The sequence below is a fragment of the Acanthaster planci genome, linkage group LG16, assembly GCF_054643075.1.
Source record: "Acanthaster planci isolate LZ-2023a linkage group LG16, COTS_SCS, whole genome shotgun sequence".
Taxonomy (NCBI): domain Eukaryota; kingdom Metazoa; phylum Echinodermata; class Asteroidea; order Valvatida; family Acanthasteridae; genus Acanthaster; species Acanthaster planci.
Genome location: NC_141792.1, coordinates 12791705 through 12808487, shown reverse-complemented (window position 1 = coordinate 12808487; position 16783 = coordinate 12791705). Strand labels below are relative to the sequence as shown.

The window sequence follows — 16783 nt, the reverse complement described above, 5'->3', positions numbered from 1 at the left end:
AGTGCTCCATTCATGTTCATGAATCTTTCCTTCCCACTGAGCCCCACCCATAAGCCACGGCCCACGATCTCTTCCCCTCCACACCCCGCCAAACTTCTCTTCTTCTGAACACAGTCTCCGAAGTTCTTCATTGAACTGACGCACATGGGGCAGTTTCTGATTAACTTTTTAAGGGCGGGGATTCAATCGGGATAAATGGTGTCTATCAAAAAAGGAAACGGTACCCATCCCGGCTAGACAATTGACCTACAAACGGCAGACACCTTAAAGTTCGGCCGGTAATTTTGTTTTATTGTCTTAAAACCCCTGGAATTGGGTCTGGAGGGGATTTACAATGAAGTCCTGTTAAAGGTGTGTACACATGTTGAATTGGTTTTCAAACTTCCACTTTTGGATGGTTCTAACGGTTTCTAACGGTCTTATCAATCATGCTTTTGAATTTGATTTTTTGGGGCTGCTAGTTTTTTTGTTTTTTTTTATTTGATATTCAGAATGAGGTACTGTGAATTACATGTAGATATACGGAACCTTCTGCTATTAATAAGTTTAATGTAGTTATTAAAACAGTTTCATATCAGCACAGTTGCATTTGTTCTTTAGACGTTTGTCTTATTTCCACATAGGCCAAACAAGTAGCTGGGCGTAAACAACACAAGCAGCCCCACATTATTGCTGGTATAGATCCTGCCCTCCAAGTAACAACCCCACCTCCAAATCACTGCCGATCACCAGTAAACTTTTCTGCCTCAAGCCAAAGTCAGCGGCCTTCCAGTAGTCAAGCGCAGATGGGGGCATCGGCCTCCCGGAATGCCCGCATCAACAGTGCGGAATCTGGAGACTCGGCAGAGGAGTTTGAGTGGGTGACAGAGGAGGATATTGAGGAAGGAGAGGTACAGCCTTCAGCTCCCACCATGGAAGCAGAAGTGAGTATTAGCATTAATAGGTAGTTATAAAACCTCCAAACTCCTTTAAAGTCCATCAGAAGGCTTTGGGAGGTTTAAAAAGAAAACTGGAAAGTTTAGCAAAATTTTTACCTGAAGGGTGGGTAGATCCCAGGTACTTTTGTTTCATATGGGATTTGATATTCCTTGAAAACTTACGGCATTAATTACCCGGTACCAAGAACATACCGTGGTTTTGCTTTAATGGCTGGTGGATGTGGGAAGATTGCTTGGAAAATGCTGCAGCCTAAGATTCAGCATAGAAATTACAGTTCATTTGTATTGATTAGTACTGAAGTTTCCACATTATTCTGCAACATCCTTCTTTTTTCTTTAACATGGAGTGCCAAAAAGATACTAAAATACATCCTCGTAAAATGTACTTACCTATACCCCCTCTAACATTGAGTGGAGATGATGGATTGGGTTATCTTTGCTTTACAGTTTTTTCTATATTTGTAACCTGCTACTAAATGTCACCCCTTTCAAAAGGTTGTATTAAAGTGGTAATTGCTGCATGAAGCATGCTAACTTAAGATAACTTGAGCAGTTTTTCTCACAGGCTTGCAAAGCACTGGGCGTACTGTGCTGTGAATAACACCACCTCTTACAAAAAGACATACTTAATGTTAACACAAACTGCGTGGCAGAATTTTGAATTTGGTTTGAATTTGCGAGGTAAAAATCTGCTGTAATGCCTTCTTATTTTCTGGTTCAGGCTCTGAAACGTGCCCATAGTCTGTACACTTATATTCTGCTGGAGTGATCACGTTTCCTCAAAGCGTTACCGTACCATGTATGTCCATGAAAGGAAGTGAAGTTTCTGTTGGGAATTGCAAGATGGATGGAGTCATGTGACTCCGGGGACTACGTCACATTTCACAAGCTCAATTGAAAAAAGTTCCTGTTAGCATTTACTGCTGTTTACAAACAGGTTATTAACGTTGTCCCAAATTTCCCTGTGACCACAGAAAAGAGGAATTGGTGTTAGTAGTTTGGGAGACCGTTTAAAGTTTCTCTGGATTTGATTTTTCAAATGGCAGTAAAAATGATTTGAATTTATCCTTTTTTTTATATATTACTGAAAAGGTCTAAGATGCCAAAATGTCACTTCCTTTGTAGTTGTTGATTTCTTATGGGGAGAAATCTTCATCAGGGGCTTTTGGAAGGCAGCTGCTCTCTTATTCAGGCTTTGATTTTTTTTAGCTCAGTCTTTTTTGCATTACTGACTTCACATTTTAGTAGATGACAATATTAACGTATTCTTCAGAGTTGTTGCTCACATGTACGGGCAAGCGTTTGTCAGCCATCTTATTCTCCAAAGGACCTTTTATGAAAGATGGCCAAGTCCCTAGTGATACTTCATCATTCCAGATCACAGCGTCTGCTACGATACTGCCCCGAAAGTTTTGTGTTTCCATGGCGAGGTACCGTAATACAAAAAGGAACTGCAATCGTTTGGAGATATATCATGTCCCACTGCATCATGTCAGGCCTGGAACTCATTGTTCCGAGTTGCAACAGTCCCATCGGTTGTGTCTACTGGCGCTTTATTTTGAGTTCAGATCACCCCATCCCCACACAACATTGACATTTGCTGGCTGTTATCCCTATCCTGGGATTACTACTCTATTATTTCCTGTTCACCTGTTTTTTAAAATGTTATTTGGCCATCGTAATGTAGGCCATTGGCTTTGCATATCTGAAGTCATACAGGTGGGTTTTTTGGCGTTCCCTGGAACTGTCTCTTGGGTGACTTAAAGTGCCATTTTCCATGGCAACGACAAATTTGGATATTTGAAGTCAGGTTCTGGCAAAGCCTGAAGCACACTATTATTAAGTGAACACATTTCTTTCTCTTTGCGCAACTGTCTCAAGTGCACACAAAGTAGTCTCATCGAGGCTGAGGCTCAGTAGTCAGAAACAGCTAGTAAATAAAACTCCAACCCTACAAGATCTTCCAAAATCCACCAGGAATTTACGATGGCCAAAGTCCTGGTGGATCCACCAAGAATCCAACAGGAATTTTGAAGGATTTCGACATGACTAAGAATAGATCCAAAGTATTGTTATTTAAATTCTTTTGCCCTTTGAAAGCTAATTACAAAGTCCAGGCCATTGATTCCCTCCTCACTGAAAGAGTTTGAAGGATTTTAGAGGGTCCAAGCAGATATTCATGGAGAGTTAGGTTGAAAAAAAAGTAAACCATGGATCACAAGGAGTAACTCCAGAGACAGAAAGTTGAACCTGAACATTTGAAAAAGTAGCTTCATTTTTTTAGTTTTAAAATCTGCATACCTTGAAAAATCTTGTGCAAATGATGACATTTTTGAAATTGTGAAGTGAAATCATGATGCTGATTGAAATTATTTCTGAACATAAACAGTTAACAAGCTTGAAAAGAACAATCCTCTCTGCTACTGATTTTTGTACGTTATTGCAAAGCATCCTTCTGTCTTGATTTTACCTACTCCCATCTGAAACAAGGCCTCTCAGCTATGTCTTTAAAGGGTCAAGAGTTTGTGTCTTAGTCTTGGCTTCACAACAAAAGGAAGAGGTAACCAGGCCATCTGTTGCAATATCTGGAATGAATATTTATGACCTGTATGCAAATTGAGTATGCATACGTGGGTAAATATGCATACATGTACTTCTCTTATTGGTGCCCCACAGGATCTCAACAATAGGAAAAGGATGTCGCACGTAAGTCCGTAGTCTGTCACATGACCTTGCCTGTGCTCGAAGTGTAAACAAGGTTGAAGGCCGTGAATTAATGTGAACATGTGTGGAATATGTCTTTGCCTGCATGGACTTCAACAGTCATGTTACTGCTGAGCCTTTTTTGTAATTTTTTAACTGGTTTGGAGAAAAGATGAATGCATGTTGCATGATGTAGACCTGACTGTCACAGCTCATCAAAGACGTTACTCCTATCCAAGGCAGTGCAGCCCACATCTTTCACAGTAGGAGTAGATTGACAAGTTTATAGTCAGTCCCCAAAATACATCCATGTTGTCATGTGAAACAAGCGTGGTAACCCAGGATAGAAAGCTATTGTGAATGACCTTTTGAATATGCAAATTTATGAATAGCCAACAGTGCAACAGCTGAGAATGTAGAAGTGATCCCAATCCGTAACTGTTGCATGATACTGGACCCTTAGACAGCCTCCAATGGTACATGAGCCGGTCATTGGTCCAACCCACTGCTTATGAATTATTAAAGAGCTCATAGTATGAATATTCATTAGATGTCACCAGAGCTTGACAGCCCAGACAGCAGAAGTGATTTTCCAAATTGGTCAGCCCCCAAAGCATAACAAGAGCAGGATACAGGGCCTAATCGGCCTTCCTTCATTGCCAGGATACAGTCCGTTCCGTACCAATCCCACCCTAGGGGGGGTCCATTCTGACCAGAATTTCCAGCTCTTACACGGTCGGCAAGAGATCTGTAGTGTGTCTGCACATGCACACACACACTGCCTGGCTGTCGGCCTGCGAACAACGTTTTTGCGGTTTGTGTGACATCCTTGACACATGGACACGTGGAACTATTTGCCATTCGGCCTGTGCTGTGGCGGGGAGAGCATTCTTAGACGAGTAAGTTTTTAGAGGGGAAGGGGGGGGTTTCGACTACGTGAGTTGGGCCCCAAACAAGTGCGGGGGAAACATTTGGCTTGGCTGTTTATTGTGGCCTGTGCTTCCTTGTGAGGAGATGTTGTCAGTCGGTCTTCTAACAGCAAAAACTATACATTGCCTGTTTGTTGTGTGAGTGGTCTCGTGTTTTGATTTCCCTCCTTGCAGGAAACTACTTTATATATTACTGTGTCCTGCTTTCCCTGAAGCAGAGCTCAGCAACCTGCTACGTTTGCTCACATGATTTTGTCTTCTACAGTTTTGCGCAGGAAGATGACAGTATTGGTTGTGATTTGGAGTTTTTGTTTTAAGCATGGTTAATTCTGAAGGCAAAGCATTTGCCTGACATGCATGTAATGTGGCAGTCTGTGAATTGTTGAGTTTAATCTGTGAGCAGGTTTTTCTTCCATGCTGTATGTACCGGTATAGGCAACGCATAACAAGTGCATTTTTGATCATCTCAAATGGCATAAAAATCATTCAAATCAGTATTGACGAGCCCGTCCTTTGCTGAGTAGAGAGACTGGATTGCTGGTTATTGCCTTGATTTTGGCTCCATCATTTCCCACTTATTTATCATCTTCTCTTCCAGGATTAACACTACTTTTCTTTTTCCTGCTAGGTTGCTTTTAAGCAAACACAGCGAACAGTTGCTCTCCCTCCAGCCCCTTACTATGAGGTAGAGCCTTGTAACGAGTGGACTGCTCGTTCCATCGCCTTGCCCACGACTGGCTTCTCGATCATCCACGAGCAGAAGACGAAGCACCTTGTGCTACAGAAGGATCAGGCAGCAGCATCATCGTCTGGGAGCAGCATGGCACTTATCGAGACCCATCGAGCTCATACCCCGGGACAAATCCTCCTCCAGGACTCTACTGTGCCTCCTCCATTCACCTACAAACCCAACAAGGAGGAGGATGATTGCTATGGTTACGGCAATGGTTACTCTGAGAACAGACTAAGTGAGTACTCAGATCGAGACTCGTTTGATTATGACCGGAGCTATGCCATTTTGGAACAGTTTATTAACGCAACATGTGACATCTCGGGCGATTGGTTAGACCCCGATCTGAGACCATCTCCGGTTTCTAAGGAGCCCAGTGAAAGACCATTTGATGATGTGCAATCTGAAGGGAACTCCGAGCAACAGGACTCGGTATCCATTAACAACAACATTAAGAAACTCTCAGACGAAAGCAGTGTAAGTGCCCCGGACAGCGTCAACATACCACAACCAATACCACACAGGAGCATGCAACAAGGTGACTTATCCACCGATGATGTGCAAGGTCAAAGGTCATCTCCACCTATAAATAATCAAAGTCAGAGGTTAAGTAAACTTTCTTGTCAAGAGGATCAAGTAACTCATTTGAATGGTCAAGCTATGAATATTAATCAGAATGCAAATGAGGAGCCAGGCAGGGACAAACCCAAACCAACGCCGAGAAAAGCCAAGGCACCTGCTCCTCCAATCCCTGTAGACGCTGGTAAAGTGGGGCACGGGAAAGGTCCTGCTCCGCCCATACCCAGCGCCGATGTAAATCGGTTGGTAAATGTTGACGAATCAAGTGAGAAGAATAACCTCAAACGCTCGGCATCATCTGCATCTAGCAGTGGCGGGGAGGCAGTGAGTCGAGCTCTCGCCGCACCCAAATCGCTCGACATTGCCGGAGCAGCCGCGGTCAGTCAGAGGTTACTTAAAGGTCAGGCGTCCACCGCCAGTCAGAGATCAGGTGGAAGGTCACCGGGTCACGTGGGTCACAAGGTGGAGGTGGAGATTGGGAAATTTCGATGCAAGAAAGTGAGCAATAATGGTATTGCTCCACCGCTGCCACCAAGGTTTGTGCAGATACTTTTTACCATTTGTTTTTTCCTTTTCATGTTGCATGAATTTGTTGGTCTGTTTTTGTTGGTACATTCACGGCATTTGTAAAATACAAAAGTGTGGAACTTGCACAGGCAAGTTGTTTCAATCTCTGCGTTCAGTATGGGAAGGTTTACATAAAAATTGATTGGAAAACTTAAGGGAACAGGGGAGGAACGTGAACAGATACATGTATCTTTCAATCACTGCAGCAGCAAGTTTCCTATGCATTAACCTGGCTGGAATCCAGTGTATCAGGGTATCTGCTTCAAGTGGAAGCACCCCCTCATTGGTTGAAAAGAGCCATATTGGTTGGGAGTGTTCATTTTGTTGGTAGTAATGCAACCGTAGCACGGGCATTTCAAAGTTGTTCTTGAACTAGCGAAGTGCAGTTCAAACCAAAGGAGCCTCCGTTGCCAAGAAAATTGCACCCTCTATCGGTCCAGCTCGAGGCTCATATTAGTGGAAATCACGATAGCAGTCCTTAAAAGTTCTCACATGTTCAATGCCGAGTTCTTCTCTAACAACTTCAGCTGGAAATCCTTTCCTAAATCCATTTAGAAGCTCTTTCACAAGATCATTCACATGGATGAACAGTGACAACGATATATTGTCACAGTTCATTCTAGCAGCCTGTGACATGAATTTCATTCTGCAGACTTGGGTTAGACTTGCAGAGTTTGAAGGCTTTTGATGAACTGCTTTGGGCTGTTAGGACTCGTGATAGACTTGATTACAGCACTGAATGAGCCTCGAGCTGGACCAAGAGAGGGTGCAAGTTTCTTAGGTCAGAACTGAACTGCATCACTAACAATAAAATGAATACTCCTGACCAATGTTGCTTTTTGCAACCAATGAGGGGGTGCTTCTGCTCGAGGTGGATAGGGATAATTTTAGATGGACCAGATTGAAGGAAGGACTTGTGCTGAACTCTCCAATGGAACATTCTCCTTTCGGCACTATCCCCAGTTCAAGACCTTGTCATCATTATCTGGGCCCAACTTGGGTGATGGCAGATGAGTTTAGAGACACTGAACTTGAGGAGCCGAGCCAGGCCCATTTCCTGTATAGGAACACTGGGAATAGTAGACAATTGCCCTACATCCTTGTTTCCTCAGGATCATTATTGGTATGACCCAGACACAGTTTCCAAAGGCCTTCCTCAAGACGGCCAAAGCTGCCAAAATCAACTCCTTTAATCTGAGCAATTTCATCACTACATTCAAAGTCTCTGCGGCAAAAACCCAAGGGACTTTCTCCCCAGCTTTACATAAAAATGTCCGGTCACATGACTTGTTACATAAATGCGACAAACATTCTCTCACTCTGTTCATATCAACTTCAGCTAAAATTGACAGAAGTTTGAAGATTTAAATTGGATAATATAAAGTGTCTATTTTCGACTGCCAACGTGCATACATGTATATACATGTATACCATTTCATTCAAAAGCGACTTTGTTCTGGGCGTGTACAGTTCTTGGTTTATCTGGTTATTTTATTAAGACGTTTCATTGTGTATGAACTGTTCACATATAGTTGGGGCATAAAGTTTACTTACACTTGGTAGAAAAACAGTTTTCCTAAATTTTTCGTTGTTTGAAATAGTTTTGCCAACTTTTCTTTATGAGGTCAGACAAATTGTATCTCAACTTAATGTTAATAGTGTGTACTTCAATTGAAAATACTCGGAGACATTTGTTATGGTTTGAAATATTAATATTTCTGAATAATCATTTTGTGAAAATTTACCCCTTTATTATCGTTCAAAAACACTTCTGAAAGTGGTCCGCTGCGACTGTGAGATGTGACCCCCAAAAACTGCAAGTGGCACTAAATATTAGGGTTAGAGTATGTAAATTTTGTTTTTTGTAAATATAAATATGAATCAGACACCTGTTTATGTCTCTGGGTGTTTTCATTTGAGCCATTCACCGTGTACATTAAGTAGAGACCCATCTTGTCTGTCCTCATGAAAAGAAAAGTTTGTAGGAATGAGTGAAGTTGTGAAATCTGAGGAAAACATTTGTGGTCTTCTAGGTATGTAAACTTTTTGCCCCAGCTGTACATGTCATGTATTTCAGAAAATACTTGTATGTTTATGTCCACATGCAACCATTGAAGAGACCATGGCTAAGCTATCTCTTTCTTAAAGGTATTAGTCATTGATTCCACTGTAGTCATTAAAAGTGGCGTTCTCCTGCGAGTGGGTAACCTTTACAAATGTCTACCCTAGGTTTTAAAGATAATGATAAAGTTTTAACATCCCCACATTCATTACCTCAGAACCCTGGCCGTCTTGGTGTTTTAAACCCATCCAAGTATGATGTTGTGCTTGGCTGAGGGGTGTTTGTTTTAAAAGCTAATGGAATGGAAAGTTAAAAAAAAAACTATGGCAAAATCTGCTTTCTGTGCCCCCTCCGCAAACCAGAAATTTTCAATTTAATGCGGTGGACCACATACTTCCCAGTACGCTTAGAAATAGGTCAAGTTTGGATGCACACACCTGTTTTTTCTCCTCTTTTTATGGAGTGATTGAAAAGATCCACAGGAAATGATGTGTACATGTATGTGTGGCTAAGTTGTGTAGTATTTCACAAGACTATGTAGGTCAATCAAGATATTGCTCATTAGTGCAATTTACTCTTTGCAAAAGTTAAATTGAATTCATGTTTGGTCAACTATAAAAAGGTGTTTGTCATTGCCAAATGCCAAGTTATCATTTCAGAACAAATACAGCAATGTGGGATTCAGTTTATTAACTATCAAAACAGATTTTGAAAAAATGCAGAATTTGGTTTTTTTTTTTTTAGTAATACACTCAGGCTGCATCCGAATCTCTTGTCTAGAGCTAGGTCTAGGTCTTCGCTCCATTGGAAATGCGTGGAGATGCGTAGACAACAGACCTAGCCGTAGCTCTGGAAGCCCGTTTTGGACACGGTCTTAGTCTGCTGATTTTAAAATTGAAAGGAAATTTACCAAGAGTACCAGAATCTGCTGGTTGCTTTATTTGTGTACCTGCCACAGAATGATAACGCTAACATTTCGGCATGTCATCACATCCATGAGAATGCTAATTAAAGGTCACATTTTTCCAAACAGGATTCTCAGGCCCTGACATTTCCATTTCCTGTCACTGAACCCTAACCCCGTGTTTCCTCAGCTGCTTGCTGAAATTTGTCTTCAGCATTAATTTTAGGAAATGGTTGATTGGAACTGTAATTGGGCGCAAATGCAGTTTTGTGCCTTAAAAATCTCCCAAAATGAAAAATTAGAGTGAATGTTTTTATTGTAATGCAAGGTTAATGATAAAATGAAAGGTTTACATTTTGGGCTGTTAAATGGCAACTTTAAAAACTTAATTTTAGATAAATAATTGCTCTGAGATGGTTTAACTATGCATTATAAACATAACTTGGATTAAATTGCCTTTTTTGACGGATTTCTTTTTCTGTTATTGTTACACTTTATAGATTGCTGTAAAACATTTCTCGAGGCGTAATCAAGTTTATTTTGGCATGAATTCTTTATAGGTCAACATCCCTTGTGGAGAATGGAATGTCCCAAGATGGAAGCAGTGCCCATGGCAACCCTATTCAGTACAAAGATGTGACTGAAGCACCCTGGTTCAAAGCAGGAGTACCCAGGTACGTGAAGGTGTGGTCCGGGAAATTTATTATCCTGCACCTAGTAGCTTTTCCCACCTCCTTCCTGTCTGACTAGGTCACTAGCAGAGCCTTTGGGGGTCATGACCTCTTTGTAAAGGTGGCATAAGGATTTCATCAGCCTGAAGATGTAACTTGTGTGGTTTAAAGGTGCAACTTTAGCACCCTTTTGAAGCAGAAGCCATTAAAAATGCAACCTCTGTTGACTTTAAAGGAGCAGTCTAAACACTAAAAGACCCTCAAAAATGTACATGTAGGTTACATCACAGCCAGATGTTTAGTACCCTTTAAAAATACATCCTGGGCAGTTGAAACTTTGATTTTCATCTGTGCAACTTGAAGGTATAGTTTTAATACTCTGGGTTGCAACCTGGACACTTGAAGGACACAGTCTAATTCTTTAATTTTCAGCCTAATTAATAAGAAAGTGAAGTCACCTGGACATGCACTCTCAGACAGTTCATGAGTTGTGAAATCATTAGCATAAAGAGTAACCTTTCTCCTTTATGTCGTCTGTCCTTCTTTAAAGATTTGACATGGGCTGCTTTCCAAGCATGCCAATTTTGCAATTTGTTCATGTATGTTTAAACTTTGTAAAGATTTGGCAGACCCCTAAGAAATGGAGCGCTCTGTAGTGTGGATGCACACAGTGGTCGCCATCTCCTTTTTTCTCTGTTTGTAAATATTACCTATGTAGATATTATTCTTACCCAAAAATGTGGCAGTAATTTCATTCAACCAGACAGGCTTAATCCAGTTAGCACAACAAAAGGCATCATAAGATACACCCTCCTCTATCAGGAAGGCGGGTTAATTGACAGGAAACCCTTCCACAATGGCTGTCACCATTTCAATTCCTTTAAACTCCCTAATGCCAAGATGTTTCTCATGATTGCTGTTTAAGTTTAATCAAATCATTTGCAGATCCTCGAGGTAGTTTAGTGGCGGGGGACTTCTAAGCTCTGGCTGACAGCCAGGAAGGGTGAATATGACAGTTCTCTGATTAAAGAGGCTCCGCTTTCACACAGATATCAGCTAAAGGAACCACACTCTTTCCCAACTCCTAAAACTTAGCCCTTGTATGTATTTCTGCACTTTTTCTGAAACTTTGTAGGACTTCAAAACGTCAGATGAAAACTTTGCAAAGACAAGTTTTATAGAATGGAGCAGTTGGATAACAGCATAGCATACATTGTTTTTGCATAAGTACATGTACATTAATATTTGACCACCGCTTTTGTATCAGTTCCCCCCTTGAGCAGAAGGACCCCCTCATCAGTTGAAAAGAGCTCCGTTGGTCAGGAGTGTTCAGTTTGTCGGTAGCAATGGGTCCTCATTTCCTAGTCGTTCATGAACCAGCAAAGTTCAACTCCGACCAAAGGAGCCTCCGTTGCAAAAAAAATGGCCCTCTCTGTTGGTCGAGGTTCAAACAAATATCTTGTTTACAATAGCATCCAGTATAACGTCTCATTAATATTCAATATGCAAGTTTTTCGGTTGATGCAAATTCATTAGATATCCAGACACAATTTCTTGTGATGAATATTCAGAAGTGTACACCAACTATTCATTATAAATAGTCTCAGCGCAATACCCTTTCAAATAGGGCATGTTGGTTATTACCGGCCAGGGGATTTTGACTCTTTAATTTTCCATAAGTATGATATTTCCACTCTTAAAGACAAGCTAGGGGCTATCTAGGCCAAATAAATAGGTCATTGTTCTGATAACTGCCACACCCAGTTTCATGGATTATGACCTAGATCAGACGATACCCTGACTTGTCATGAGACTTGTCCTAGTCATGTGATGACTGTCTGGTCCATGACGATGCATGCAAGCTACCCCTTTTCAATACTGTTACAAGTCATTGTGTATCTTCCAATATTCCTGTGAACATATCTGCGCATTATTTTTGCAAGTGTTTTAATTTGTGCAGGGTGGGTTCAGGTTTGTTGGGTTTTGTCTGTGTTTTCCCAGCGCTTGACAATGTAGGTAAATTTGTGCAAAACAGTTTAAGATTTCCATTGTCTGCTGGAGTTGAATACACTCCGAAATTAATGCTTTACCTCTTTCTTTCAGGACAGCAAGTTCCTACACTACGGCGTTATACCTCCCCTTAATGTTATATCTTCTAATTTGTATACAAACACTATTATCTAATCCTGTTTAAGGCCGCATCCGAATCTCTTGTCTAGAGCTAGGTCTTTGCTCCATTGGAAATGTGTGGAGACGCGCAGACAAGAGACCTAGCCGTAGCTCTGGAAGCCCATTTCGGTCACGGCCTAACTCAACTTCTTTCAACTCCATCCTTTGATGCCTGAATACATACTCTAGTTTCATGTTTATAGTGTGTACATACACCTTACAAGTAAGATTTGAAGCTTTGCATGGTGGGAGTGTTAAACAAAAAGGTACACCATGTGGGGAATATCTCTTTTGTGAAGAGGTGTGGTTCTAAAAAGAACCAGTGAGAGCAGGTCTCGAGATTTCAGTACAACGTACAACTTAAGTTTCTGTGTGTTTGTTTTTGTATCATGTGCTTTGCTATGCACGGCACACCCTACACAAGATTTTGGGGGTTTTGGCCACCTCGTCTTGACTTGATTTTTCTCTCCAGTAGTCATTTGCATCTTTTGTGATTTAGAAATAAATGTTACTAAACATAGAAACAAAATAGGAAACAAAAGGTCTTTTTTTTTTTACTCTTTCTAGAGAGATCGCTGTTGAGATACTTCAACAGGAGGAACGTGGAGCGTTTATTGTCCGAGAGAGTAAAAGTCACCCAGGATGCTTTGCTCTCTCCATCAAGGTAGATGGAGATTTCAATGAGACTGGTATCGCCAATTACCTAGTAGTCCGTACCAAGAACGGTGGATACACCATCAAGGTGATTATATTTTAATGGCCAGTTGACAGCTGAGTAGTATTATATCTCCCTGTTATTAAACAGTTTGGCAACCTATATCTTGAGATGATGTAAAGGTTGGTGGTGCTAACTTCATTTATTGATGAGATGTCGATTGTCTTTGTCCTGAAGCATGTATGTTTGCTTAAAGGAATTTTAATTATTTTGTTTGGGCAGGGTTTTGGCCGAGACTTTGCTGATTTGCCAAGACTAGTCCATCATTATGCCCTGCACCAAGAGCAGCTGCCTTGCAAGTTGAATCTCTCCCGTTGCAATCCTCTCTTTCGACAAGATGAGGACGAGGGAGAGGAGGAAGGAGATGGAGACGGAGACTTGGATTACACCAGCAGGACAGACTACAAGCCGGTCATGGCCGGTATGAAGTAGAGCAAACTGGTCTGATCCAGTTCACAGCAAGAAAAGTCCACAAGAAAAGTATTTTGGAACTGGCTATGGTCAGCACGAAGGAGTGTAAACCAGTCAAATCAGGAGCAGTGATAGACGATTATGAGAGACTTGGATTTCATAGCAGGTGTGGTTGGTGTGATCATGAATGAAGTGGACAATCTGGTTCATGGATTGAAGGAAAATACAGCAGGGGCTAAAAGAGAAGAGGTGATATTCAAGTCAGGAATCCAAATGTGCTTAGAAGGATCATGAACTTCAAACCTGTTTTTTGGTGGTGAAAATTCTCTTGCTTAAACAGTTTTTTTGAGGAAACATGAAATCAAAGTAGATCTTTTTAAGTTGAACTCCTTTTCACCCATAACTGCTTCAAAGAAACTGATGAATCCTATTAATTTACTGTTTACGGTTTCTATTTAAGCAAAGTTTGTTTTTTTTTTTAAAAACCTGTATGCTGCTCTGCATTATGTGATTGGACAGTCATTTCCTTCAACTACGCAAGCTCCATCCAGTTTGCTGGTGTAAAACCGGTTTGAACCAGTTTGATTTCTGTAATAAATCAGTACCAAACAGAGTACTTGGATACCCATATAGACACTAGAAAGTGTCCTTTTCACGCCTGCATTATATAGCTGATGTCTGCAATTTTAATGTGTTTTTTTTTCTGTGTGCTATATGTATTTATTTTGAAAGAATCTGACAAGTATTGCCTCAAAGGTTACATGTTTTTATTACTGGTGTCCCATAGAGTGTTGCACATGGTTGGACTTTTGTGCAATTATTGGCCTTTTCGAACCCCACTTTGTCCATAAGTTGGAAGAACTGCTCATCAGATTCCCCGTGCCAATCAGTATTCTGCCTGTAAACTTCGAAAATAAGCCCTACTTGCCCTCTGAACAAAATTAGTCTTTTTGTATAATTCATCTGACCTCATGTAACACAGGAATGTTTTAATAAATTTGGAATTTTGTTCCTAAACGTGTTTCAAGACTTTTGGTGTCATCTGAAATCTACTACGTATACACTTTGATTTTGATCACATATTATGATCAGGGACCACACTATAATAACGGCCTGAAGGAGTCAGTCGGTAATTAGTGGCTAGTGCTTTGATTTTTCCCTTGCCATGTCGCTGGAAGGAGTCGTAGCCACAGACAATTTTGCCTCTATAGTACGTTGCCAAGTGAAGTGAGATGATGCATTGACGTCAGCCTTGAACCAAGTCTATCTTTATACCAGCTGGCAGTAGCTCGTCCCACATTTATCGTGTTGATAAACAGTTCTGTTTATCCGCACAGTTACAAATATTTCATAAATAGCGGTCCATTTATCATATGGAAGTGTTTGTTGTACAGCTCAGATCTGTATAGAAACATCAATTTAATATTCAAAATATACCGATAAATAATGGCTTTGATAAGAATGTTTACATTTGGCCTGTAGGCTCTTTATCGGATTTGGCCGTTCGTATTGTCATTGTTTTCAAAATAATTGCGATCAGGATTTCACTAATTTTAACATCTTGGTCTTTTACCGATACGAGAAAGTATCATGGGTTTAATCGAAGCTTAATCAAGGGCTGATCTAGAACTATTTTTTTTTCACAGGGGACTCTTTCAAAAATCTTTAATTCTTTTTTAAATCTAATTGTGCCGACCTTGCTCCACAGTGTTTGTGAGCAGTTCCAATCCCGTTCTTTTGTAGTCATGCACGGTTTCCTTTTCCAAAGATATAGCGAGATTTGACAAGCTTTAAGTTATCGCTGTACTTTTGCAGTATTTGTAGTTTTGTATTGCGTAATTTTGCTAATTTAAGAGGACTTTTCTGTCTGCAGATTTTTTATACGGAACCGTGGACCATTTATTATGAATTAGTATTGCTGGTATTTTCACAGCCCTACAGGTACTTTGTACTATGTTATAAATTGAGAGAGCTGAATTCCCCCCCCCAACGTCTGTGCAAATTACGGGATCGTTTGTGAAGTAATGAGGCACACGCTTCCCTTCTCATATACTTGTATCTCTTGGTCTTCATTTTAACTTACGTGTTTATTTCATGCATTAATGCCGAATTTTGCTTTGTATTTTTGGTGTGCCACGAAGTAAATGAACGATTTCAGTGTAACATTGGACACATTTTTGAAAGCCGGACTATAAGTGTTCTTACTGTACTTAATCAGTCTTTGGTTTGAGTTCGTTGCTTTTTTATTAACTAGTTATTTTAGTTAATGAAACGTTTTGTCTTTCTGAAACTGGTTGTTAAATTCTTTTGCCTCCGCATGAATTATTTGGCCTGTCAGGTTTTTTTCCCATTGAATTTTGTTTTGATTTTTTTTCAGTAGAGACGTACGTACGATCTTTTGCTATAAAGTGTTATGCATATTTGTTTATATTAATTGTAAGTAGTCATGTCAGCTTAAGTCTTGTAAATGAACCGTTATTTATTGCGCAGCCTTCTTGTCGATAACCACTGTTTATGCTGTGATAATGAGGCTTTCGTCTCTATCTGAAGTTTATATATTTGAGATCAGAATAAGTAATAAATTAGAACACAGTTAAAAAGTAATCGAAAATCCTGTCGTTACCTTTGGTGTCAAATTTGTCGAAGACGTGCTGGTTCATCCAGTAAGGTTTTGGGGGGCTTTGGGCTGCAAATCCTATTTGGCCTTGTATATTTCACTCACAAGGCAATGAAATGGTTTGACATATGAAATGAAATGTCATACATGTATTGCCTAACTGGGCAATATGCTTTGAACCTTGAAGCTTGATAGCCTTGGACTCGTGCCACACACGACAGCGAGGATGACTGCAGCTGGCTTGCTTCACACGGCACGACGCTTGGCGCAGCTATCTTAATACCATCAGAAAACCAGCTTGCTGTCCAGGAGGTGATATTGCCTTGGATTTATCTGGGCGCCTTTGCACGCATGCACTGGCCTGGGGACGACTCCTGGATGGTGCTGGTTGAATCATGAGGTCGCTGCGGGGTAGACTTTTGACTGTCGCCTCGCAGATTTCGTTAATTTAAAGCTTGTACTCGGTGCTTCGTCCGGAGGGGTTGTCGCGTTGCAAAACAGTAGGCACAAAAATGAGAGCGGGGTTTTCTGGAAGGTGGCACACTATGGCTTTGGTCGCAGTGTGATTTGGAAAAAGTGGGACATACCTTTGCTTTTTAAAATATTTAACAGACAATTCTTTGCACTTGTCAAAGTATCGGAGGTCTATGAGTTCAACGTAGGTCAGTGATCCAAACCTTTTCCTTTTGGGGTCTACTGTCCAAGTGCCTCTGGGAAAGGCTGTTTCGTTGCGTTACGAACCTTAAAATGGCTCTGTTAATAATAGACAAACAAAAAAGTAAGTATAC

The 16783-nt window shown here is 40.8% G+C and overlaps 1 protein-coding gene and 1 long non-coding RNA gene across 4 annotated transcripts in view; both read left to right on the top strand.

Moving 5' to 3' along the window:
* The window catches only part of LOC110978947 (uncharacterized), a 36429-nt gene extending 20440 nt beyond the window's left edge, over window positions 1-15989 (top strand). For 2 of the 3 annotated variants that reach the window (XM_022234308.2, XM_087147148.1), the window contains 6 exons: window positions 624-923; window positions 3615-3644; window positions 5199-6415; window positions 9973-10086; window positions 12820-12994; window positions 13190-15989. In XM_022234308.2, the coding sequence (XP_022090000.2) occupies window positions 624-923; window positions 3615-3644; window positions 5199-6415; window positions 9973-10086; window positions 12820-12994; window positions 13190-13399 (2046 nt within the window). In that variant the 3' untranslated portion in view covers window positions 13400-15989. The remainder of the gene's footprint in view (window positions 1-623; window positions 924-3614; window positions 3645-5198; window positions 6416-9972; window positions 10087-12819; window positions 12995-13189) is intronic. The other variant, XM_022234309.2, reaches the window with a different exon arrangement.
* Window positions 1-16783, top strand: part of LOC147796517 (uncharacterized) — a 76634-nt gene that overhangs the window by 32877 nt on the left and 26974 nt on the right. The gene's annotated exons all lie outside the window — the stretch shown is intronic.